This window comes from Pan troglodytes, chromosome 18 (assembly GCF_028858775.2).
Source record: "Pan troglodytes isolate AG18354 chromosome 18, NHGRI_mPanTro3-v2.0_pri, whole genome shotgun sequence".
Lineage (NCBI taxonomy): Eukaryota > Metazoa > Chordata > Mammalia > Primates > Hominidae > Pan > Pan troglodytes.
Window position 1 is genome coordinate 46,060,711 of NC_072416.2, and position 26,553 is coordinate 46,087,263.

A 26,553-nucleotide genomic window follows, 5' to 3' on the forward strand; every position below is an offset into this window, starting at 1 on the left:
ATCTCACCTGTACAAAATATAAAAAATATTAGCCAGGTGTGGTGGTGTGCATGTAGTTCCAGCTACTGGGGAGGCTGAAGTGGGAGGATTGCTTGAACCCAGGAATTTGAGGCTGCAGTGAGCTATGATCACGACACTGCACTCCAGCCCGGACAACTGAGCAAGACCCTGTCTTTAAAAAATAGAATGGCTGAGGTCTATATGTGTCCTTCTTGGTGTTTGAAAAATATTAGTCCAGGACAGAAGTGCTTGCTTTGAAATTACTCTTGATTGCTGGACTGGACTTTCTTGACCTCAAATACACCGTGGGGTTGGGTATTATGAGTCATGGCTTAAAGTACTACTGAGATGTACGTCCAGACCCTGAGCCTTTAAACAAATCTACCCACTCACAATAGGCACAGCTAAAGACCAATAAAAATGGGGGGACTGTCTTGAATCTTCTCTCTCCTTTTATCTTTGCTCCTCACTGTCTACTCCAGTCGTCTGTGTTTACTTCTGACTTTTCAGCAGTTTTCCCATTTTTGGTTACAAAATTTCTCTTTGAATTTGAATAAGGAAATTGACTTTCATAGTATTGATTCTTGCTCTCCTTAAGAAAAATCTTTTCCTCCCTTCTGTCTCTCCCCTATCCTAAGCCTCCAGGGTGAGCACCAGCCCAGCCTGTCTCCAGTTCCTGAACCACCCCAATGCCTGTTAACTGGGCTTGTTCTGCATCTCACTCCCACCTTGCAGGGCCATGAGACAGTGCAGTGTATGTCTGTTTCCCTGGTAGACTGAGCTATGTCTTATTGTTGCATCCTTCCCTGCTCCTAGCACTGCCTCTATTCCATAACAAGGGTTCACTGAGTATTTGTTGATTTCCAGACACAAGATCAGCTGTAGGTCTCAGCCTGGAGGAGATGTTAATAAGAACTGTGACACTTGGAATTTACCATTGAGATGCTTAAATGTGTTAATAGAAATTCCAGAAAGCTAGAGAGGCTCTTGGATAAATTAGAAATCATGAGGAAAAGAGATGTTATTTTCTTGTCAACAGCCAATTCACTAATGATTTAACCAAGTCAATAGCTCATGGGACCTCCGTGACCTTACCACACTGAATTGCTGTTTCTCCTTTTGCTTTTAGAGGTCAATCCTCTCCTGGCCCAGCTAATTTTTCCCCAGCTGGGCTGCACTTTCTTGAGGCCCCTGGACTCCTGCCTGTGTAGCCTCTCCCCTCAGTCACCTGCCTTCTCACCTCATCCAGAAGCTGGAGCCAGATACAACCCAGGTTTCCTTAGGTCTGTGATTAAATATTGAGTTGTTTCTGATTGGACTGCTCACTTTTCCCATTTTTCTTTACTTTTTTCACAAATTTTTTGGTAACTACTATGAACCAAGCCCTCTGGCAGGCATTGGGACTACAGTGAGTCTCTGACATCGAGAGGCTCCAGCATGATGGGGAAGACAGACAAGCCAGCGGAGAATTGCAAAATGCTGTTCTATAGGGTGCTGGGGCATTGCAGAGGCAGGGAGGTGGACCACCAACCTAGATGAGGCTGGGCTATATTTGAAGTGGGGGTTGAGGAGGGGAATGGAGTACAATAAAACACCCATACAATAAACGTCTTCCACTGCATCATTACCATGGACCCATGACCCTGCCTCCCAGACAGATGTGCTAGGCCCTGCTGCTGTAACAAAATCTCAACCCAACAATGATTTATCATTCATTTAACATGCCAGAAACTGACTTCTTGCTCATACTAGCTGTTCTATTCAGATCAGCTAGTGGTAGGAGTCGGGAGGAGAAGGGAGCATTCTTCACACACTCACTTGGGAGCTCAGGATGATGGATGGAAGCTCCTCCATTTGAAATGTCATCTGTGACTAAAGCAAGGAAAGAGACATCTAGAGGGTTTTGCACTGGCTCTTCCATACAGCCATCCTCGCTGACATGTGTCAATTCCATTTAAGCCTGTTAACGAAAATTGCAAGATAACTGCAAAAAATCCCTTCCCTAAGAGCAAAGGGGCTGGGAATGGCGAGGGGAGAAGTAGATGGAATGTTTGGTGGGACCACTGACTCTGCTACAGGTAGGAATATCATTTCCCCCACTTTCCTTCACTAGATGAGGAATAGGGGCACCATTGAAGGAGAGCCACCAACCCATACTGTCAGGCCTGAGATCCCGTTGGCCTGGCTCCAATTCATTCACAGGACATTGTGAAGCCTGAGTCCTTAGGAAACCCTTGTGTGAGGTTCATTTTCCTTGGAAATGATAGTCACTGCTAGATCTGACTGATCCTGGTCTTCTTTTCATAGTACAGGTACTGTCACCATCAGGAGACAGTATAGGGCAGTGTTTCCCTGACATGGCATCCATCAGTGTCCTAGGTCTCTTCCCAGTGAACTCTGCCCCCAGGGGCTTCACTTTGCTCCCAGTCACAAAACACAATCATGTAGCAGCATACTCTTCAATCTTGATATTTCAGATTTTCCTTCACTCTCATTCTCATTCTCTTCTGTGATACCAGTTCCTGGAATTACTGCCATGTTTCCATGTTTCGGTTTAATCATATAGCTCATCTCTGGGGTTGCTGTCACCAGGGACTTCATACAAACCACTTTTGATAATCATTTTTCAATGTCTTCTCACCCCTCCCTGATACCTCTCCTACACACTAGTGTCCTAGGCATGGTCTTTCTGTTCTCAGCTTGGACTCATTTATTAAAGCTGTTTAAATTTGTTTTCTGCCTAGGTCTATTAATACAGTGCATGTCAATGCCATTGCCTTCCTTAATTCTACATGTGCTGTAGACTTTGACTCAGGGGATATGCACCAGTCCACACGTGTTAGCTTATTGGAAGGGGGAGGGGAGAGGTTTGGCTGAGTGGTGGGAGTTTGAATGGCCTCTGCAGATTGGCCTTCTCCTTACTCCTCCAGTGCATCCACGTTGGTTTCTCTTTCTCATCTCCTCTTATGAGCTCCCCTTGGCTGCAGTCTCCTTCCAGGCAGGCACCATGTCTTCCCTGCACTCATGAGAGTGTACGGGGCCTGCTGGCTGTCAGATTGATCAAGCACTCCACCCCTGTTTCCTCTACTTCCCCCTCACAGATCTCCCCAATTTATGAGGGGCAGGAGTAGCCAGGAGGACCCTCAGCAGCCTTGGAGGGCAAAGGTGCCCTGGCTATCACTTGGGGATGCTTGCCTCCCTCCTTGGCTTTTATTCTAATACAATTTCAGGAAAATCTGGAATACTGCCTACTGAGGACCCTACCTGAAGGAAAATAAAGCTATTGTGGTTTGAGCTGAAACACTGTCTAGCTCATTAGAGGTGACCAGGCTAGCACGGCCCCGCTGCTCTGTCTGAATTTAGAGGGAGACCATCCTGGGGTGGGGAGTCACAGGTGAGGTGGAGATGAGTAGTCCCTGGTGTGTGTGTGTGTGTGAGAGAGAGAGAGAGAGAGAATGGCAGAGAGTAACACACTGTTTAGGAGCATGGTAGAATGAAAGAACTGAGAAAATTAAGACTCCAGACCCCAACTTGCTCAAGTTGCTCTTAGGCAAACCACTCTTGCCTTTGAGACCCCATCAATCCTCCAGTGACCTGAGCAGTCAGAACTTCATGGTTTCAAAGTTCCTTCCAACTCTGAATGTCTATGGTTTTATGAATGAGCACTGACTAGAGCATCATTTTTCGACCATGGGCAATTTATTTCAACTTTTTATGCTTTAAGATTTTTTTAAAAATTCCAAATGGATGATAATCCCAATTCAAGAAACTGTTGTGATCATAAAAGGAGATTAAAGATGTAAACACACTGAAAAAATGGTGTGGTACTTTAAAAATGCAAGTTACTTAACTTGCCTATATGCCTTGCTGTCTTGTAGTCCACCCAGGCTGCTATAACAATGAAATATAATACAGAGTAATTTCACAGTTCTGGAGGCCGGGAAGTCCAACAGCAAGGCACCAGCAGATTTGGTGTCTGCTGAGAGCCCACTCCTCATGGATGGTGCCTTCTACATAGCCTCACATGACAGAAGGGGCAGACAAGCTCCCTGGGCCTCTTTTTTTTTTTCTTTTTTTGAGACGGATTTTCACTCTTTTGCCCAGGCTGGAGTGAAGTGGCACTATCTCAGCTCACTGCAACCTCTGCCCCAGGGTTCAAGTGATTCTCCTACCTCAGCCTCCAGAGTAGCTGGGATTATAGGCACTTGCTGCCACACCCGGCTAATTTTTTTTTTTTTTTTTTTGTATTTTTAGTAGAGATGGGGTTTTGCCATGCTGGCCAGGCTGGTCTCGAATTCCTGACCTCAGGTGATCCGCCCCCTTGGGCCCCTTTTATAAGGGCACTAAGTGTGGAAAAACTCAACCCACTTTTCATCTGCTGTCACACTACAACAATCAACACATAGACTTCTGTGACCAAATATGTGGTGGTTTTCCCCACACACAATTCTGCAGCAGTGGACACCAGCTGGGTGTCCTGAAATTCAATTCCATTCTGAAACCTTCCACCTAGAGATAGCCACAGTCACCTCTAACAAGGTAGATAGTGTTTCAGCTAAAAGAAAAATGGCTTTATGTTTTCTCAGGAAACATCCTCAGTGAAATTGCAAGTAGTTCACAGCCTGGCCCCATGGGTGGGGCTGGACCTTCTGGTGAAGGTTCTTCACTCCATTCAGAGCACAACACAGCATGGGTTTAGCACAGTGGGGACACTTCAGTGTTCTGGGGGTTCAGAAGCTCAGGGGTGACCAGGAATCAGCAGTGAATCCCCCCATAGGGACTGTGCTGTCTCAAGGGTGATGGATGACTGAGCACACAGTAGCTTCTTCTCCACCCCCCTGTTCTGCTTTCTTCTGTGTTGGCTTCATTCACAGCAGAATTTCTCCTCGTGATGTCAAAAATGGCATCTGAGGTACCCACCATCCAAGAAGAGCTCACATTTTCCCCCCAGAGTTCTAGCTAATGTGTTGGGTTTGTGTCCATCCCAAACCTCTCACACCACCCCTGATATGTGACCCTCTGATTTGCCTGGTCTAGATCCCAGGCCCATACCTGGGGACCATTGGTAGAGTCAGTGTCATCTGAACTACCCAGGTTCCAGACTAAGAATAGAGTGGGTGGTGGTCCCCAAAGAGGAGATGGGGACTTGCAAATGATGGGTTTGAATTTGAGCTCGGATTTCTTTGACCCCCCTGGGCTAGGTCAGATTTCCTAAAGATTGACTCTGGGACAAGCATTTATATGCTTCTGACGTATCAAGTATATTACTCTGTTTTCACGCTGCTGATAAAGGCATACCCAAGTCTGGGAAGAAAAGAGATTTAATAAACTTACAGTTCCACATAGTTGGGGAGGCCTCACAATCATGGCAGAAGGCAAGATGGAGCAAGTCAAATCTTGCGTGGATGGCAGCAGGCAAAGAGAGAGCTTGTGCAGGGAAACTCCCGGTTTTAAAACCATCAGATCTCATGAGACTCATTCACTATAATGAAAACAGCACAGGAAAGACCTGCCGCCATAATCCAATCACCTGCTGCCGGGTTCCTCCCACAACAGGTGGGAATTGTGGGAGTTACAATTCAAGATGAGATTTGTGTGGAAACACAGACAAACCATATCATCAAGGATATATTCTCAGGGAAAATTTCTAAGTAACACAAGGAGGAAGAAAGATACGATTTCAGGCAAAGTACTATGGAAGTTAACTTCAGCCTGAATCCACAGGGGAACTTGGAGTGTAAGTTCCACTTTAGGATCTTACCAAAACGAGGGAGCTGGGCCTATCAGCTCAGAGCTCACCTGGAGGAAGGTACACTTCTAGCCCCTTTGGCCCTTCCTTGGGTGTGCACACTCTCACTCTAGTAGCCCAAGGCAGTCCTGGGAAGAAGAGTTAAAGGTACCAATTACAGGTAGCAAAAGCACCCTGAAACACACCAGCAGCCGGGACTCTGGGCAGAGTATTGACTGATGGTGTTTACTAGAACCCCAGAGCTCACGCTTTTCTCTCTGTGTCATACTTCCCCATCCTCCAGTTGTCAGCCCAGATATTAACATGCTGCCTTTGCTTAGAGTGAGGTTACTTGGCTCTAAAATCCCCACATCAGAGAAAACTGAGGAATTTGATTAGTGTGGCACTGTTATGACCACTTACCAAAGAACCCTTTTGGTTGCCAAGCCAAATGTACTCTCTGTACAGAGTGGCCTCATCATTTCCTAAACGATTCTGCTATATAGATGATCTCTGATTTACCAATTGCAGAAGCAAAGAGGCAAATAATTTAAATGGATGCGCTGGAGGGAACTTGGCTCTCCCGTCTTTTCCACCTCATGCTTGGAGAGGAGCTTCCCCTGGCAAGGGCAGCATGCATCATTACAGACTGGCACACATGACCCTTGTGTGTCACTGGCAGTGTCTGCCCTCAGGACACCCATCTTGTCCTGGGAGGGGTGATGTGGTGGAACCAACCCCATTTCTCTCCCCATAACATAGTTGGCTCTGCTGCAGGGGGATTGTCTGGGGCCCCACTTTTCCTTGGCCAAACTCCCTTTATTACTAATGGACTTTTCCCCAGCACCTGCCCTAATTGTTTCTATGACAAACTGTTCTCCTTTCACTAGTTGTATCCAAGCCTTTGGTGTTCACCAACCATTTGAAGATGCAGACAGTGAAGTACTGAAAATTTTCCAAGCAGTCCTCAGCCCTAGTTAGGCAGTGGCTGGCTGTCTCCCCAGCCAGGCTCACCCTCACTCCCAGATCTTTGTTTGAATGCTTTCCTCAACCAGAAACAACACCTTCCCCAGTCTCATCACCTTCATGGCTCATACTTGCCCTACAAGGACTGTTGGTCATGTCCAGAATTGTTTTCACTTCTTCCAACCTTCATTCACCCCTCCCTTTTTCAATAGAAGAAAGGATCAAAAGAGTGAAAAATCAGGTGAAATACTGAATGAGTGAACAAATAAATGAAAGAATGAATGAATGAGCTCACGTAACACCACACTTCATCCACTGGTATTTTATTGTGTGTACTTCGGTACTTTTAAGTCATTTCCGCAATAACATGAGGAGCTGCCCGGAGGAAAAGAGCTATGATTTTTACTTCCCTCTGGAGAACAGTCTGATGCAATGTGGCTGCATGGACATAGCACTAAGTTGGAATTCAGGAGCCCAATCCTCCCCCTACCACTCTTTGAATGAACTTGGACCAGTTTTAGATTTTCTGGGCCTTCTTTTCCTAATGTGTGAAGTGAAGAGATTGGACTGGGAAGCCAGCTCTGGGGTAAAAGTCCAGTTCCCTCTCCCTGTCATCTGGGTAACCTTGGGAAAAGACACAATCTCTCTGAGCAAACAAGAAAATTCATTCCTACCTCATGAGCTGTTTTAAGGCCTTAATGATGTGATGTATGCCAGGTTCTTAGCCCATAGCTAATAATTATAGTCTCTGAGCTCCTGTACACATTGACATAGTGAGAATATTCATTTGAGAATGCTGTATTGGCCAGGCGCAGTGGCTCAAGCCTGTAATCCCAGCACTTTGGGAGGCTGATCAGGACAGATCACTTGAGGTCAGGAGTTCAAGACCAGCCTGGCCAACATGGTGAAACTCTGTCTCTACTAAAAATACAAAAATTAGCTGGGTGTGGTGGTGAGCACCTGTAATCCCAGCTACTTGGGAGGCTGAGGCAGGAGAATAGCTTGAACCTGGGAGGCAGAGGTGGCAGTGAGTCCATATTGCGCCACTGCACTCCAGCCTGGGTGACAGAGCAAGACTCCATTTAAAAAAAAAAAAAAAAAAAAAAAAAGCTATGTTAAAAAAGGAACCTTGCAAGACGGGCTACCACAATTTCTCTCTCTAAAAAATGCAAAGCCAATAAGCACATGAAAAGATGCACAACACAACTCATTAGGGAAATGCAAATCAAAACCACAATGAGATACCACTTCACACTTATTAGGATGGCCTTAAAAAGGAATTAAATTCTGATACACGCTGCAACATGGATGAACCTTAACTGAAATAAGCCAGACACAAAAGGACAAATACTGTATGATTCCATTTAAATAAGGCACCTCATGCAGACAGAAAGTAGAATAGTGGCTGCAGGGTTTTAGGGGGACAGGGGAATGGGGAGTTCAGTGGGCACAGAGTTTCAGTTTGGAAAAATGAAAAATATCTGGAGATGGATGATGGTGATGGCTGCACAGCAATGTGAATGTACTTAATGCCACTGAAATATACACTTAAAATTGTTAAAATGGTAAATGTTATGTTATTTCCATTTTACCATAATAAAAAAAATTATTTAGAGCAATGCAGAACAATTGCCACAAACCATGCTGAGGCTTCTTTGAGTGTGGCTCTTGCCAGGTGAAGGAGGCAGGTTTGTGCTAAAACAATAGAAACTGACTTGGTCTGGTCCTTGAATGCTGGTCTCAGCAGAGGGAAAGCTCTCAGCTGAAGCCGGGAACGTGCACATCATGAAGTTAGGCAGGGCCTCTCCATGGAAATTGACATTTATTTGAAGACGTTAATGCTTCATTTGGCCTCACCCAGAAGTGACCTTCTACACAGGGCCAAAAGAAAAGTGATTTCTTTGATCGTCCATCTGACCCCAAACTGAACTCCTGCGTTTTCCAATTCATTTTGAATCATGCTGTACTGGCCAAAGTGATTCCAGATCTTAGCAAAGAACATTTCATATTTTACCAACAATTCTGGGCCAATTTCAGATCTGTTCACTTGAACAACAAGAGTAAAATCTGTGAGTTCTCTCTGGGTCTTTCTGATCTTAAGCAGTAGGGAGGGAAGGCAAGGGGAATATTTATAATTTGCGTGAAGCTTGGGGGACAGATGAGAATCAGAAACTCCTCCCTGCTTGAATGTGAACTGGCTCACTTGGGCCACATCTGAGTGAGAGGGAGACGGTGTAACTCGCAGTGCGGGGACTGGGATTCTTTTTTCCTCAGGTGAGGATCAGCATCTTCCCAGGCAAGAGGAGAATATGACTCTTCTGTGTTGTTTACAACACTTTAGGCTGCAAGTAGCAGCAAGACCAACTAGAGTTCGATTAAACAACAAGGAAAATGTATCCTCTATAACAGGACAAGAAGAAGGAGCTATACAAAAGAATAAGATCATGTCCTTTACAGCAACATGGATGCAGCTGTAGGCCATCATTCTAAGTGAATTAACGCAGAAACAAAACCAAGTATCACATGTTCTTGTAAGTGGGAGCTAAACATTGCGTGCACATGGACATAAAGATGGGAACAACAGACACTGGGGACTCCAAACGTGGGGAGGGAACAAGGATTGAAAAACTGCCTATTGGGTATGTTTTCACTACTTGGGTAATGGGCACACCAGGAGCGCAAATCTCAGCATCACACAATATACCCATGTAACAAAACTGCATGCATACCCCCTGAATCTACAATTAAAGAAAAAAAGACAAGAGGTAGGGTGACTTCAGGGTTGGTATATCAGCAGCTCAGTGCAGTAAGCAAGTCCCTGTGCTCTGTCCATCTGTCTTGCTTCCTTCGTGCTCACACGAGGCTGCTGACTCCCCAGATAGACCAGGCAACGGGAGGGTATGCCTTCCAGACCCCATCCCGACAACCAACAGACTTCCCCCTCATATGAATCATATCCCATGCCAATGCCCCAAATCGGAAGACAGCAACCTTTCTCTGTAAAGGAACAAGATAGTAAATATTTTGGGCTTTGAGGATATACATTTGGTCACAATCACTCCACTCTGCTGTTGGAATGTGAAAGCTGTCATAGGTAATGCATTAACAAATGAGCACGGTTGCATTCTGATGAAATTTTATTTATAAAAACAGGTGGGCTGGCTGGATTTGGCCTATGGGCTAATTTGTCCACACTTTTTCTAGACCAGGTAGCCTCAAAATTAGCTCCAGGATACAAGTGTTGATGAAACAAGTCACAGGCAATTTGTACTAATTTATAACCACGTGCTTGTAAGTGGCTTATTCCATTCTCTGTTGGCATTTACTATTCAAAAGGTCCTAATTCATAACATTGAGCATATGATCACCCAAAAGGCAGATGATATCAGAGCACAGCAAAGCTGGGGCACTGAAATAAATGAGAATAAAAATTTCAAGGCCAGGCGCAGTGGCTCACGCCTGTAATCCCAGCACTTTGGGAGGCCCAGGTGGGCGGATCACTTGAGGTCAAGAGTTCAAGACCAGCATGGCCAACATGGTAAAACCCCGTCTCCACTAAAAATACAAAAATTAGCCAGGCATGGTGGTGCACACCTGTAATTCCAGCTACTCAGGAGGCTGAGGCAGGAGAATCTCTTGAACCTGGGAGGTGGAGATTGCAGTGAGCCGAGATTGCGCCATTGCATTCCAGCCTGGGTGACATCTCGAAACAACAGCAACAACAACAACAAAAACATTTAATTACATTTATAGGGCATTCTAATCCCCTGTGAATGCCCAAACTCCAATAGAAACTGTTTTCATATCTCCTTTTTTGTTTCTCCTATATTGAAAGTCAAGAATGAAAAAGACCTTAGCACTTCGTCCAAATTTTACAGATGGAATGGAGGTTCAGAGAAGGCAAGCTACTTTCCCCATATCACACAGCCACTCAGTGGCAGAATGAAGATCCCAACCCAGGCTATAGTAGGTTGTTGTATTGTTCAAAATATTTGCTGCCCCTCCAAAGAGGAAGCTTATACAACTCCTGCTGGAATAAGCTTGGTCCTTGTGCCTTGTGGTGGCCCTCCCTGTGGAGTAGGGTATATACCACCACCACTACCCACACTGTTGAACTCAGGAGCAGCCAGGCAATTTGTTTTGCCCATGAAATGTGGATGAAAGTAGCACGTATCACTTCTGATTGCCATGTCTGCCTGCCCTCTACCACAAAACATGATGTTCCTGGCAGAGACTGCTCTGCTCTGCTGGGTCGCAGAGTGAAGAGGATAAGCACAGTCACAGCTCACCTGTGATGGATGTGTCACATAAGCAAGAAATATGCCAGTGTGGTCTGGGGTCTTTTGTTACTGCAGCATAACTGAGTCTACCCAGACCAGTACTCAGGCTTTACAACACAGGCACTGCTCTTTTTCACCAGGAGGATTGCATTTCTAGCAGTGTTGCATGGAATTTAACAGCACATGTTTTATTTTTATTGTATTTATTTCTGTAGTGACGAGGTCTCACTTTGTTGCCCAGGCTGGTCTCATACTCCCGGAGGAGCACACTTTTTAGAGTCAATCTGCCTGGATTCAAATCTCACCAGTGGCTAACCTTGGTCAAGTTACTTTCTTGATGCCTCAGTTTCCTCATCAGTAATATAAGGATAACACTTGTACTGTGTTAGTCTATTCAGGCTGATAAAATAAAATATCTTAGACTGAGTAATTTATAAACAACAGAAATTTATTGCTCACAGTTCTGGACGCTGGGAAATCCATGGTCGAGGTGCCAGCAGATTTGGTGTTGGGTGAGGGCCCATTCCTCATAGATGATGCCTTCTATGTGTCCTCACATGGAGGAAGGGGTGAACAAGCTTCCCCAAGTCTCTTTTATAAGAGAGCCAATCCTATTCATGAGGTCTCCACCCTCACAACCTAATTAATCAACTCCTAAAGGCCCTACCTCTATACTGTCACACTGAGGATTATGTTTCAACAGGAGGATTTTGGGGGAACACAATGTTCAGATCATAGCAGACACCTACCCCACAGGGATATGTTGAGGATTTAATAACCTAAGCCTGTGCTTTGAGGAATTTGGCTAAATGGCTACTATTATTCTACATAGTCTCCCCTTAGCTGACATGGCAGTGATAGCAAGGGGTTGGGGTGGGAGAGGGGTTTGCTAAGATGGTTTTGTGTCTTATACATGCAAACAGCCAAACCCTCAGAAGTCACTCTCCCCCAAGGATGATACTGATGACCATCACTGTCCTTGCAACAGGCCAAGGGGAAAGGACTGGAGGGGCTTTGTTGTGAAGGGGTTGGGAGCAGGGCCTGTGGAGCCAGACTGGTTAGGGTTCAAGCCCTATCTCTGTCCCTTCCTTCCTGGGCATCTGTAGATAAGTTACTAACCTCAGTGAGCCTCAATTCCCATCTCATGGGGTGAGATGAGGATTCAGTGAAATAATTCATGGAAAAAATGCTTGTCACAGTCCCTGGCACACTGCAAGGTCTCAGTAGACATCAGGATCAATGTCGGTGTTCTTCTTTTGCCAGAGTAAACCAAAGCGAGTGTGGGCAGAAAAGGAGTCATAGGAGGTGATTCATCTCTCAATGCATCTGAAGGAGCAGCAGGGATCATTGTAGCCTATCCTCTGTCCTCATGAAAACACTACCTCTTGAAATCACAGACTGATTATCTGGCTGGTGTCAAGTTGGTAGAAAGTAAAGCATCCCTCCCTGACATTGCACAACTGTCATGGATTCCCATGGCCAGCAGAGACTGCCCAGTCTGCTTGTCATATTGGGGAAGTTATCGTATGTCCATAAAGGTGATGCCCACACTCAGCTGGGAGCAGCTGCTCAGAATGCTGTGGATGTGGGTTTAATGACCTTCGATCAGGGTCATGCACCATGGGGGAAAGCTCAGATCAGGCAAAGATACACTGTGTCCCTTCACAGAGAGATCCACACTTGGCCTGGAGCTGCCCACAGAAGGAACCCCCTGGCTCACGTCCTTCTCAGCCACATGTCTTAGTGCACCCTCTGCTGAGGGCAGGATCCATCGCTGCCAAGCTGCTGGGCCAGGGCTTTCATGCAGTTGCCAGGTATATAAGCTCTACCTAAGGCCAAGTGTGCTCACCTCCCCGCTGGTTGGGTAGACCCCTGCCCAGGCCTGGCCGGAGGAGGGCTGGAGAATAATCGGTTGGAGGTTAACCTCACATGCCCAGCCCTTGAATTGCTGGCTGTTGGCTTTTTGGCCAGAAATCCAGATTAAGCTCTTAACATGCACACACACCTGGGAGGGGTGTCCGCCAGGCTCCACAGCTGTGTTTCAGTGAGTTCATTAGATGCTGTCATTCACGGCTGCCACAAGTGTTTCCCGAGTGCTTCCAGGTGCCAGGCACTCCTTCCTCCACATCTGGGGAAGCAAGTACGTGACCAACACTTAGAAGGGAAGTGGGGTGGGGGGTTGTGGTCTGGAAGCTTTGCTGACCACACTGCCCTGAGCTGTATTTAGAGCTCAGCCTGGGGCCTGGAAAGCAAGCCCAGGGAACCTCATGGGGCCTTCATTCCTGATGAATGAAAAACAGCCAGAACTCCCAGCGTGCCCCTTGGCGGCTACTACACAAGAGCTTGCTGGATTTTCTATAAATATTTTTTTCCCAAATGTCACCACGAGTTAGCAGCGCTCACTCCTGGGGCTGCTGGGAATACATCTTTACTGCTTCCATCAGAACCAGCCTCCAGGTTGGAGAGAAAGCTTTTTATGTGGTAAGCGACTGTGAAGGTTCATTACTGAGTGAAGGGAGAAGGCAACAAGGGTCTATTGGAGGAAATAGTATGGAAAGTGGAATATCTTCAGTGAAATAATTGCAAGGCGACATTTCAGGGTCATTTCCTACTGCGTTTTAACGACGAATAAAGAAGATATAAAAGTGTCATTTATAGAGAAACTCCAGCATTTTGTTTTCTTGGTTATTCTAACAGATCAATTGAAACATATAATATGATTTAAAAAAAAATTTTTGGCCAAACACTGTATTCAATCTTTCACGCTACAAATCTGTGTCGTTACCACTTGTCACCCAGTCAAGATGGAAGTGAGTGGGGTTAAACGAGAAGAAAATTCTGCTCTTTTTCCTTCTGATAATGGGCAAGGAAACCTTGCAAACTCCATCCTAAGGCATTTTCCCATGTTGTTTATTGTGGCTGATTTCTAACTGAAAGTTACAATATTTTCAATCTCAGGCACTGGGGTGGTTTTGGTGAAAACACATGAGGAACCCTTGGGGACTTGGGAGGTGAAGGGCAGTTTTTTAATCCATTAGCTGGGTCTGCCTCGGTTCACCACCCAGAACCAACCCCAAGCCCACCAAGTGGGGTGACATGGACTGAGTATGGCAGTGGGGACAACTTCAGCCCCAGCTCACTCCGTGGATGGGAGGGGCTGAAGACCAGGGCTGCCTGCGGAGAGGACAGCCCCTCCTCCTGAAGACTCCTCCTATTCATCTCACAGAGCCTCTTCCTCCTCTAGAATCAGCCGCCAGGACCTCTACAACCTGACTTCTGCTGCTAGTAACATCGCAAATGCAGAATCTGGCTTCTCTGCAAGGACTTCAGGCTTGTCAAACTCAATCACCTGAAAGTCAGAGAAGAAGAACTGAAATCATCAGAAAATATCTACCCACTGTAAAGCTCAAACCACTGGACTTTCTGGGGAGGTGAAGCCAAAAGAGCTTCCTATACCTTCCCATTTTCCATAACCAGGACGTGATCGCAGTTGAGAACTGTGTTGAGGCGGTGGGCGATGGTCAGCACAGTGCAGCCCCTGAAGGCATCTTTGATGGTGTTCTGAACCAGGGTGTCAGTCTTGGAGTCCATAGAGGCGGTGGCTTCATCAAGGAGAATGATCTGTGGAGGAGGAAACATTGTAAGCCAAAGGTGCACTGAGAGGGGAATTTATAGCCTTGGCTCATTTACTTTAAAAAAAAGAAGAAGAAGAAAAATAAGACCACAAGATGAAAAGTAATTAGCTAAACATCCATCTCAAAAAAGAAAATGAGAAGAAGAAGAGTGAAATAAAAGTCACATCACATCACCTCCATCTTTCCAAAGGAACTTGCTAGAGGGACAAGGTTGTATATCCTTTATTCCTCTTTTCAAGTGGTTTATTCTAACCCTACAAACTCATAGGGAGACAGGCTGCACAGGCTTTATCTACTGTGCTAAACTGAGTTGGCATGAAGTACTGCAGCTCTTACATTCATTCCCTATATTGCTGCCATACCAAATGATCACAAACTTAGAGACTCAGTGTAAATTATCTTCTAGTTCCAGAAGTCAGAAATCCTAAAATCAAGGTATTGTCAGGGCTGCATTCTTTCTGTTTCCTTGCCCTCTCCAGTTTCTGGGCCACTTGCATTCCTTGGCCCACAGCCCCTCCTGGCATCACAGCTCCTTCTCTCTCTTTGACTCTTCTGCCTCCTCCTTGGAAAGCCCCATATGAATACGCTCAGCCCACCCAGATCTAGGATCATCTCCCCTTCTCAAGATCCTTAATCGCAACTGCAGAGTCCCTTTTGCCAGGTAAGTTAATATATTAAAAGTCTCAGAGGAACATGTTCACAGGTTCCAAAAATCAGGACATTAACATCTTTGGGGAGGTGGGGGTATTATTCCGCTGATCACAGAACAGATTTGATTTAGCAAATCAGAGCACTTGAACTTAACCCCTGACTCTGCTTGACTGGCCAAGTTACTTAACTTCCCCGAGGCTCTGTTCCCTCGTAGGTGAAAGGGGGCTATGCCTTATTGATGAGCTGGATATGGAGACTACACTTAAACCACTTAGCAGCATGCAGTGCCATGGCAGGCATCAGATCCATGCCGGTCCCTCTCCCCTGACATTAGCACATCTAGAGAATACACACAATGGGTCACACCTTTGATGAGGCTTCAGAGACTGGCATTACTAAAGCAACAGCAATCCCTTCCTGGAAATCAGTAAGTAAGGGTGGCTAAGTCACAAAGAAAAATAAGTATAAATTCTACAATTCCCATATCCTAGCATTCTGATGGCCCTCTTGAGGATCCTGGGGACAGTGTATCCAGATTCAGAATTGTTCAGAGACAATGGGAGAAAGTTGGGAGACAGATTTTTCAAACTCAAACCACTTAGGCAAGCAGAGTGAAAATCTAAGCGAGACCTCCCCAGGGGAAGCCTGGGAGAGGAAGGTGCTCTTGCTGTAAATGGCTGTTACTTTTCAATTTTTATCCCTCACAACTTTGTCTTAAGAAAAAGTGATCGGTTTTTAAATGGCTCAATTGCTCTCTCTTTGCTGAAAGACATACAAGTGGCTCTGCCTCCTGGATTGAGTGGCGCTGCGGGAAATATCCAAAATTTGACCAATCCATTTTCCGTGTTTTCTTACCTTTGAATTACGGAGAAGAGCTCGGGCCACACAAAGCAGCTGACGTTCCCCTACTGAGAAGTTTTCTCCATTTTCTGTGACTTCTGCCTGTAATTTTTCTGGGAGTTTCATTATCTATAAAACACAAAAAATGCCACATTTGTGCTGATGATCTATAAAATTGTCCTATGCTGTCTGTATTGATTGCCCCCTTCTCTTGCATTCATCAGCTTGCTTTATTTTACTGTGGCAAAGAAAGTGCAAAACAACAATCATTTCAATATTGCAAACAGGCACCAGGGAAAGACCAGGGAGTAGGCGGACATTAATAATTTAAAATCACAGTATGACTCATAGAACCCCATAGACAATTCACCAAAAGAACAAATGATGCAGATGCAGTCCCAGAGAGCAAACAAACAAGTGGAAACGGCTTTCTGGATTGCTGTTTCCAGGGACCAAATAGAGATGGGATGGGAGAGTTTTCTGGACATTAAGGAAGGGTAAGACAGGGTCTGACTTATCCAGAGTGACAAGCCAAAGTGGCCTTGGAAGATGCTCATGTTGGTACCAAGTCCTGGAAAAATATCATCACGCTGGGCTGCAGAGGTGGCCATGCTCACCTGCTGACCCCAGCTGGGGCTGTAGCTCTTATAGGACAGGGTTCCCTCTCACAGATGGTTTGGTCCTCTCCAACCAGCCATACTTGCCATTCCCAGAACATTCCACACCCTCCCGTTTTCTGTGGCTTGTCTGTTCTGATAGCAAATGAGGCCACTGGCAGAGTAGCAGGGCCTTCCATCTGCTCTACAGCCAGACAGGCTTGAGTTCAAGTCTCCATCCTGCTACTCACTAGCCTGGGCATGTTACTTCCCTGAGCTTTAATTTCTTCATCTCTAAAATTAGGGGTAAGAGTACCAACCTCAGAGCATTGTAGTAAGGATCAAGTGAGATGATACATGTAGTGCTCTTGACTGGATCATTGTAGAGCCCTATTGTTGCTTTTAATAGGAAAGAGTAACTAAGGATTATGTTCTACTGACTTACGTGGTGTCCACAAATAAACCTGGCTAAGTGCTGGCCTAGGTGCTTGTCAAATTTAAACATAGGCCAGGAATCTAGGGCAGTGGTGCTGGGAAACAAACTCCTCCTCAACAGCCCCAGAGACCTACTGTGTCTCTCATGAATGTTCTCTCCAGAACCTGCCAGAGCATCTCGTCGGTGTGACTCCCAAAGGGATCCAAGTTGTACCTGCAGTGAAGGAGAGGAGAGGACAGGGAGCCAGATTTCAAGGACGAGAGGATGGATGGGGAGCAGGTTTTCTGTAGCATGTGGAGGAGGGTAGGAGGTGGCATGTGATGACCTCGTGCTCCAAGAATAGTGCTCAGTACAGGACAGTGGTCCACAAAATATGGACCTCAGGCCACGAGACCAAGGGCCCACAACTCTGCAATGGAGCAGAGACCACTGAGGCAGGCAATGACAGGTGGAACCCTGCCGAGAGGCAGCTCTGAGCAAGGTGCTCAGAAAGACACACCTGGGCCTCTCAGCAGCCCCGAGTAGCAGAGTGGGTTTGAACTGATAAAAATTCTTGGCAGAGAAAGAGGGAGAGTGAGCAACCCAAATCTGCCACTCCATGTATCGGCAGCTCCTAGGGCCTCACAGGGTGCTGAACAGCTCAGACACAGAATGTAAATGTACTGTTTCAAGAGGCAGAATGCATTTTTCAAACAATGAACTTTAAATACAGTAAATACAGTTACCCTACTTCATCTGGTGCTCTATGGGAGAAATGCTCCTCTCATCACAGAGAGAGCCACTGCACTGGCTAACTGAGAAACTGCCTTTCCCCTTGTGCCTTGATATCAGATCTGGAGCCCCATAGAAGCTGCAGCCCTACTGTTCTTGTGCTTGAAATAGCTTCTGTTCACTTAGGTGTGGAAATAAATGAATGCACTTTGCAATGGATAGCCGTATACATGGGGTAACTATTTATTTTATTGTGCAAACTGGGACACTTTTCAGAGTGGCCATTGTTAAACCTGATGGGATGCTGGGACACAGGCATAAACTAGGGCTGTCCAGAGCCACTGGAATATCTGCTCAGTGTATGAATGAACATAGAAGCATCTTGCTCATTAATAATGTGTTTATAAAACACAAGTAATGCTCAGACCCCGGGCCCTGGCTCCTCCCAAGGCTGGATGCAGAAACAGGGACCAGCAGTGCTTGTGAGCCCCCCTGGGATACTGCTTCCCTCAGACAGAACAGCTCCAGGCCAGCCATGCCCTGGGGACATCACAAAGTTCTTGGTCAGTTTGATTTCACTCTCCAAAAATAGAAATGCACAATGATTAAAAACAGCTACCTTACTGTACCTACAAACAGGACAGGATCCTGTGGGATCACAGTCAGCTTGGTTCTGAGGTCTTCCAAGCTGAGAGTGCAGATATCCACCTCATCAATAAAGATTGTGCCACTGGCTGGCTCCACCAGACGAAACAAAGCCATTCCTAACGATGACTTTCCTGGGAACCATAAAAGTAAGAACAACAAATCAAACATCAGTTTGTGCTTCCATCATATCCAAGCATTTAATCAGTGGGATTTTTAATGCAATGCAAATGGCTCCATAAGGATGACAGTGTAGACAGAAAGTGTCCTCACCAGGGTGGGGGTGGAGGGATGGGCTACCCTGACACAGTTAACCTGCCCATCCTTGCAGGGGCCCTTAGCACACAACTCATCTCTGGAGCCCTGTTGCACTAGGACGATTGTCATTTAATTAATTCAAAAACCGATGTGTTTGCTTCCATCTCTACACACCCATTCAACCTGAAATCCTAATTTACAGTAAAGAGATTTGAGGGAAATAACAGCCAATCTGACACACATACACATTACTCTCTGGTGTGACTTAACTAGGACATCCAGTGGAAATCCAAAGAAAACAACCCAAAAGAAACAAAAGCAGAGCTTGTCCTCACCGGAACCTGTTCTTCCAACAATCCCGACTGTCTGCCCACTTTGTATGTTCAAGTTCAGGCTGTCGAGAACAAGGGGGGTGTTGTCTCTGTATCTCATCTGATAGTCTCTGAAGGTGATCTCCCCATGGCTGGGCCAGTCCTTGGGACAGGTCCCCACTTTGAGGGGATGAGTGCATTCAGGAACACAGGTCTGTAAAGGAGAATAACCAATGACCAGTGACTAGCCATTTGTTTTTTCACTTATTTAACTAATTCATTCATTGATTCACACAGTTTCTGGTACTGCTATTCATGGTAGTGAAATAAACCAATAATGACCCTTAATTCTAGAAACTCACATTCCAGTGGGGATTTCAGATAATAAACAAGGAAAAAAATTAAAAATGAAGACAATAAAACAGAGTATGGCAATAGGATACAGAATGTGATTTGTGTGTTGGGAAAGGGGGGTAGGAGAGTAAAAGTACTTGAGGTTTCAGGAAGGCACCTATGTGACATTGGACCTGAGGGCTGGAGTGCTGGGAGGATGCTAGCTACAAGAGAATCAAGTCCAGAGCCCTCCCGGTTGGGGGAACAGCTAGCACAAAGGCCCTGGGGCCAGAATGAGCTTGGGCAATTTGAGGAATGGAAAGAAAAGTCATGTGGCTGGAGCTTAGCGAATAGAGGGATGGATGACTTAGAGGAATACACAAGGGGAAGCTCATACTGGGCCAGTGGGCCTGGGAAAATGTCAGAAGTGTAGCCCTGAAGCTGTGTGACAAGGCCAGACATAGCCTTGAGTTTGCAGAACTCAACCAGATATAATTTCAAAATCTGCAAGAATCATCATTATACTAGAAGAAGAAAGATGATAAGAATGCAGGATGTCAAGTTCAGAGGTCTTTAGACATACATGAAAAAAAAAAAACATTTAAGTCTCTTAAGAGTCCAAGAAATGCAAGGTCTAATTAAGGAGTAGGGCAGCTTGGCTTCAACACAAAAGCAGCCCCTCCTCTTAAGTCACCTCTGTGTAAACAGCTGGAAATAGGGATCCCATGTGCCCCATCAGGATGGCTGACCAGCCCAAATCTCTGGTCAGTAAGCAACCTCATTTAGCTGAGAAAATACCTGTATTGTTAAGGACTGAGTATTTTTAACCCCTAGAAGATTTAGAATTAGGAATAAAAATATTTTAGAGAAATGAAACTGTAACAGTAATATTTTTAGTTTAAGAAATCTGCACACTTGGTGTTTCAAGTATTCACAATATATTAACAGAACTTGGGCTTGTGATTCTAATTTAAAATGCATAATTGAATAATTGATTTAAACATGATTTTAAGTTAAAAGTTTACTGTTTATAGCGTTGATACTGTCATGAAAACTTAAAGCTTACTATATTTATAAGTTTAATTAATTAAATTTATACAAACTCAAGAAGGTTTGTTGTTAAATCAGATCATTGAGGTACTTAAAAAAGAAATTGAATGTATTAAATTTTAAAATGCAGTTTAAAATGTTTTAAAATCTTTAACTAAGTTTGTAAATGGAGCCAAACACTCTTCAAAGGCACCTAAATGTGATTGCTGGAATCGGCTAGACTTCTTTTAAAAGAATAGCAAGATTTGTAAGTTGGATATAAAAGCTTTTAAAGAAGAGTTAGACTGAGCTTCTATTTTTCAACTTATGACTTCAATCAAATAATAATTTTTAACTTAAAAAAATTTTAGAGTCAGGGTCTAGCTCTGTTGCACAGGCTGGAGTGCAATGGCATCATCACAGCTTACTGTAGCCTCAAACTCCTGGGCTCAAGTGACCCTACCTCCTTAACCTTCTCAGTAGCTAGGACTATAGGTGCATGCCACCACACGTGGCAAATTTTAACTTTTTCTTTTTCTTTTGGAGAGACAGGGTCTCACTGTGCTGCACAGGCTGATCTCAAACTCCTGGCTTCAAGCATTCCTCCTGCCTCGGTCTCCAAAAGTGTTGAGATTACAGGTGTGAGCCACTGAGCCTGGCAAAATATTAATTTTTAGAAACCAAAGTAAGCCACTGAATTGTATTTTTCTGTGTATCAAAAAAGCCCTTAAGGAAACCTTGTTAAAAAGAACCTCACATTCAACAACAAGAACTTTAGAATGTATTGTAAATACAGGTTTTAAGAAGAGGGATGACTCGTCCGATTTTGGGGTTTTTGTCGTTGCTATTGTTTTTGATTTTTGAGATGGAGTTTTACTCTTGTTGTCCTGGCTGGAGGGCAATGGCACGATCTCGATTCACTGAAACCTCCGCCTCCTGGGCTCTAGTGTTTCTCCTGCCTCAGCCTCCCGAGTAGCTGGGATTACCACCGCTCGTCACCATGCCTGGCTAATTTTTGTATTTTTAGTGGAGACAGGGTTTCACCATGTTGGCCAGGCTGGTCTCAAACTCTTGACCTCAGGTGATCTGCCCGCCTCGGCCTCCCAAAGTGCTGGGATTATAAGCGTAAGCCACCATGCCCGGCCCGATTTTGGTTTTTTAAAAAGACCCCTTTCGCATCTAAAAAGATCCAGTATTTGCCCAAGTCCTGCCAAAATTAACTTGTCCCTCCTCTCTGATGCACTAATTTCTTACCGAAATGTATTCCCTGAGCAGCTCCACGGAGGTTAATTTGGCTTGCGTCTCTGTTCCCGTTCGCACACACACTTGGAGCAGTCCGCTCAGCTGTTGAAAAGGAGCGAGCAGCCGCAGTTAGAGCCCCTTCCTCCTTCGGGTTCTGCAGCTCCCCGTTCAGGAGGCAGTCGTAGTGAATGATCCCTCCCCTGCCTAGCGCAAGACAGCACAAACAGGAGGCCTGCCTTCCCAGCCAAGCGCCCAGAAGTAAAGATATTCCTGTTCGGGTGTTTTGCCTTTAAACACTTCCTTTGTATTTAGAAACAAATGGTAATTACATTTTTCCCTGGCACTCCAGATGGTGAGAATCATCTCCCCACAGAACCACTTGATCACACGCCTCTTTGAGTGGTGGGAATTCTCCCTGGGAGCTGCAGAACTGCTGGCTATCGGCCCCTTGCTGCCACCTGGCAGGGTCTTGCATCTCAGAGCAGCCCTCCCCTAGCCCCTTGCTCAAAAAACAACCGAAAACCACATCACCATAAGAGACCAGAAAACCATCAAGCCTGTCTTCTTGTTATAGTAATGAGAAAGTCAAGGCTCAGACTGGGGCATGTGGCTTGCTAAGGTCACCCACCTTAGGCCTGGATCTCCCAAAAGCCAACCCCAAGATTTGACTGCAAGAAGTATATTAGGGCAGGTTGAATGGTGTCCCTACCCCTAAAAGATGTGTCCATTTCCTAATCCCTGGAACCTGTGAATGCTCTCTCATTTGGAGAGAGGATCTTTGCAGGTATTAGTAAGGATCTTGATATCATCCTGGATCACCTGGGTGGGTCCTAAGTCCAGTGATAAGTGTCATTATAAGAGACAGAGGAGAAGTCACCGAGGAGAAGGTGACGTGAAGGCAGAGGCAGAGACTGGAGTGATGCAGCTACAAGACAAGAGATGCCAGGGATGGCCAGCAGCCACAGAAGCTGGGAGAGAGAAGAAAGATTCTCCCAAGCCTCCGGAGGGAAGCTGGCCCTGCCAACACCTTGAGTGCGGGCATCTGACTCCACAACAGTGAAAGAAAACCTTTCTCTTGTTTGAAGCCTGCAAGCATGTAATTTGTCACAGCAGCCTTCACAGACGAACATAGGCAGTGAACCCAGATTGTACCAAGAGGGGATGGAGGAGTGAGCAGGGGAAGAGAGGCCACCCATACCAGGTGTGTTTGTGAGATGTTACCGCTGTGGGCAACTGAGAGTCCGGCTGGTCTTGGAGCTCTGGGACGCTGAATGGAGCACACCTCGGAACTGTCCCGTGCCGGGGCAAGGAAGCCGGGGTACACGGGGCTACATAGCCACTAACTCCCTCAGTCATTGCTGCACTTGCTTCTGGGTGTGAGAATGCCCAGAACCTCCAGCCTGCCCTGGAAGGGTGGGGCAGCCACAGCATTTGTCACCAAGTGGGCTAGAGGCAGGGCCATCTCATGCATTAGCGAACTTCATTGACTGAGCAGTAGCCATGGGCCAGGTACTGGTTGGGGTGCCGGTTTCCAGGGTTGAAGGTTATAGACAAGATCCCTGCACTCAAGCAGCTTCCATTCTAGTGGACTGGCAGGGATGGTGCACAAGGCCACTGCGGGAGTGACAAGAATGTCCCAAAAGCAGGTTGATGTGGGAGAGGGGCCGGGGCTGGAGAGTTACCTTAGATAGGGGGTTCCAGAGGACTGTGTGAGCTGAGGCATTTATGATAAGAAGTCCACCAGTCAAACTCAGGATAAGAATGCTCTAGTAAGAAGCAAGCGGTCTTAGCAGCAAAGAGGCAGGGGGCGCGAGCAGGCGCGTGACGTGGAGAGGGCTATGGGTGCAGACCCTCTGAGAGCCCCTCAGAAGGCCTCCCTGCTTAATACAGTTCAGCAGTTTCCACTTCTTTAGAGCAATGGCTCTCAACCTGCCCCACAGAGGACATTTGGCCATGTCTAGAGACAGGTTGGGTTGTCACAACCTGGCGGGAGGGACGTAATACCAGCGTCTCATGAGCAGAGCCAGGGAGGCTGCTGAACATCCTACCGTGCACAGAACAGCCCCTCACCAGAAGGATTAACCAGCCCCAAAGCCCACAGTGCCATGGTTGAGAAACCCAGTCTTGGAATACAGGTAATACCCCGCCCCTGGCTTACAAAGCTCTATGTATTCTACTCTGCCGGCACCTCATACCACCTTGCTCAAGCCATGTGGGCTTCTCAGATCCTCAAACATGCCAGGATCATGCCTACCGCTGAGCCTTTCCCTGAGGCACTCTTTCTTCCCATCTTCCTTGGCTGGTTCTTTATCCTTCAGGTCTCAGCTTGGAAGCCACCTCCCAGCAGAGGCCTCCTCTGGCTGTTGTATGAAATGCTGCTTCCCCTTCCGACAGCCACATTCCTCCACTCGTTGTCTTCCTAACATTTAAACACCTTCTGAACTTCTCATCTATTTACTTGGCCCTCATTTATTCCAGCTGCCCACTAGAATGAGGGCAGGACTTGTCCAGACTGCTGACTGCTGATTCCACAGCCACTAGCACAGTTCCTGGCTCATGGTGGGTGCTCAGGGGATATCTGGCAAATGAATGAATGAACCCTGCCCTTGAGAAGGGCATATACATCTTTTGCTAAATGCAAGAGTATCAGCTCCCAAGGCCACGGCAGCCCTCCCAGGTTTAGGATGCCCACAAAGGCACAGTGCTGGCCCCAGGAAGTGCTTATTCTCCTGCGTGATGTGATATGATGTCACTTTGCATTCACTTTCTGCTCTGTGGGATTTCATGCCAATTTCTCATCCATCTAGGGAGTCTTCTCTAATCTCAAGTGGAGTGCTGTCATTTTGATTCTGTGTTCTCCAAAGGGGGCTAATGCTCAATGAAGCCACAGAGCCAGCTGGAGAACAAGTGTTCCCATAGATCTCAATGCTGTGCACAACCTTACAGGAATGTTTGAAAACAATCTCATGGAAAGCTGATAATATCGCCCAAAAGCATGACCTTAGTTGGGGAAAGCTGTTTTACTTGGACCAATTAAGGGAAACTGTTCAACATCATCTGTTTGATATTTTACTAGGCAACAACAAATGAAGACATCTATCAATACAGGAAACTGGTTACCCAAGGAAAATTCGTTTTTCCCCACTTAAGAGAGAGTACAGAGAATACATTTTTGTTTCCTTTCTTCCCAAAATACCATTTAAATGATATCAGAGAAATTTTCCATAAAGAATAGACCTTTAACAGTAAGGGGATTGAGAAGAGATAGCAGTGAATAAGCTACAAATTTCTGCAAGATGGAAAGAGGATGAAAGCCTTTTGATAAAATGGAAGCAGAGCATGCTAGAGTTTAAAGAGCAGAACCCAGAGAGGCTCCAGGTGTGAGAAGGGGGCCCACAAAGAGGCTGGCTGATAGGCTCTGTATATAGACAACCACTCCTGTCTGGTTCACTCACTCCTCTTCCCCTCTTCTTTCTCCTAACCAGAGTTAGTTGGACCCTTTATCCCTAGGCATGGGAGCACATGTGCACACGGACACACACACATAAACATGATTTTCTCTAAAGAAATTGAATTAACTGCCTAGGGATAAATTGGGCTCTCTGAATAGTCCCCTGCATAAAAACTCCTTTAAGTCTTGCATTTGGGTACCTAAAAGCCAGCTCCCTGGCTGCTTTCCTGAAGTGAAGCCAGCCTATGGAAAAGCCCCACCACCCACCTACCTGCAGTCATAAAATTTCCCATCAGGAGACACCTAGCAAGGTGAAACAAAGGCAGAGGAAACTCTGAAAACCCAACCCAGTTCCCCGGAGTTAAATACTAATGGGTCAGGAGACAGATGGGCAAAACCAATGGCATGAAAGAGCAAGAACGAGAGAAACAAAAAGAAAAACTACCTCTGGAAGAAACAGATGCAAGTCAAAGAAGGGAGGAGAGTTTAGGAGGGGAAAAAAAGACTCTAACTGATATGGTTTGGCTTTGTCCCCACACAAATCATCTTGAATTGTAGCTCCCATAATTCCCACGTGTTCTGGGAGGGACCCAGTGGGTTGGGAGATAATTGAATCGTGGGGGCAGTTTCCCCCATACTGTTCTCATGGTGGTAAATAAGTCTCACGAGAGCTGATGATTTTATGAGGGGTTTCCCCTTTCACTTGGCTCTCATTCTCTCTTGTCTGCCACCAAGTAAGACATGCCTTTCACCTTCCACCATGATTATGAGGCCTCCCCAGCCACGTGGAACTGTGAGTCCATTAAACTCCTTTTTCTTTAAAAATGACCCAGTCTCAGGTATGTCTTTATCAGCAGTGTGAGAACTAATACACTAATTAATATTAATATCCTCAGAGAGATTCAAAAATATGCTGCATCCATGTAAAAAATGATTCTTTTAAAAACTCAGAGAATAAGAGCTTGTGGAAATTAAATATGTGAATATATGATTGCCAAATTTAAAATTCAAGGAATAGCTGAATGGCAAAGCTAACAAAAATTCCCAAGATAAAAAGACAAGAACATGGAAACTGAGAGAAAAGAAAAAGAAACAGAGAATTGATGCAAGAAATTCAATATTCAACTGACATGAATACAGTAAGAAAAAAAAAAACAAAGAAAAAGAGGACATTGTCAAAATGAAGGAGAAAAAGGAGAAATGTTTCCAAGCTGATGAGAAATTTGACTTTAATCTTAAAGAACTCACAGCATCAAACAGAACACATGAATAAAGACCCACATTCAGATACATTATTCCAGAGTTTCAGAGCACTAAGAATAAGGACTATGTCAAAAAAGTTTCCAAAGATAACAAGATTCAAACAAACATGAGGACCAGGTGGCCTGCGTTCAAATCCTGGCCCTAACATGTGACAGCTGTTATGATCTTAGGACAAGTC

At 45.6% G+C, this 26,553-nt stretch overlaps 1 protein-coding gene across 20 annotated transcripts in view; it reads right to left on the reverse strand.

The window, feature by feature from the left end:
• Window positions 1–13,863: 13,863 nt before the first annotated feature.
• ABCC12 (ATP binding cassette subfamily C member 12) overlaps window positions 13,864–26,553 on the reverse strand; it is a 73,032-nt gene continuing 60,342 nt past the window's right edge. For 7 of the 20 annotated variants that reach the window (XM_009430748.5, XM_009430743.5, XM_009430744.5 and 4 more), the window contains 7 exons: window positions 21,674–21,763; window positions 19,082–19,271; window positions 18,463–18,622; window positions 17,267–17,345; window positions 16,116–16,229; window positions 14,431–14,595; window positions 13,864–14,323 (listed from right to left, as the gene is read on the reverse strand). In XM_009430748.5, the coding sequence (XP_009429023.2) occupies window positions 14,237–14,323; window positions 14,431–14,595; window positions 16,116–16,229; window positions 17,267–17,345; window positions 18,463–18,622; window positions 19,082–19,271; window positions 21,674–21,763 (885 nt within the window). In that variant the 3' untranslated portion in view covers window positions 13,864–14,236. The remainder of the gene's footprint in view (window positions 14,324–14,430; window positions 14,596–16,115; window positions 16,230–17,266; window positions 17,346–18,462; window positions 18,623–19,081; window positions 19,272–21,673; window positions 21,764–26,553) is intronic. The other 13 variants (XR_010152601.1, XR_010152605.1, XR_010152606.1 and 10 more) reach the window with 5 other exon arrangements.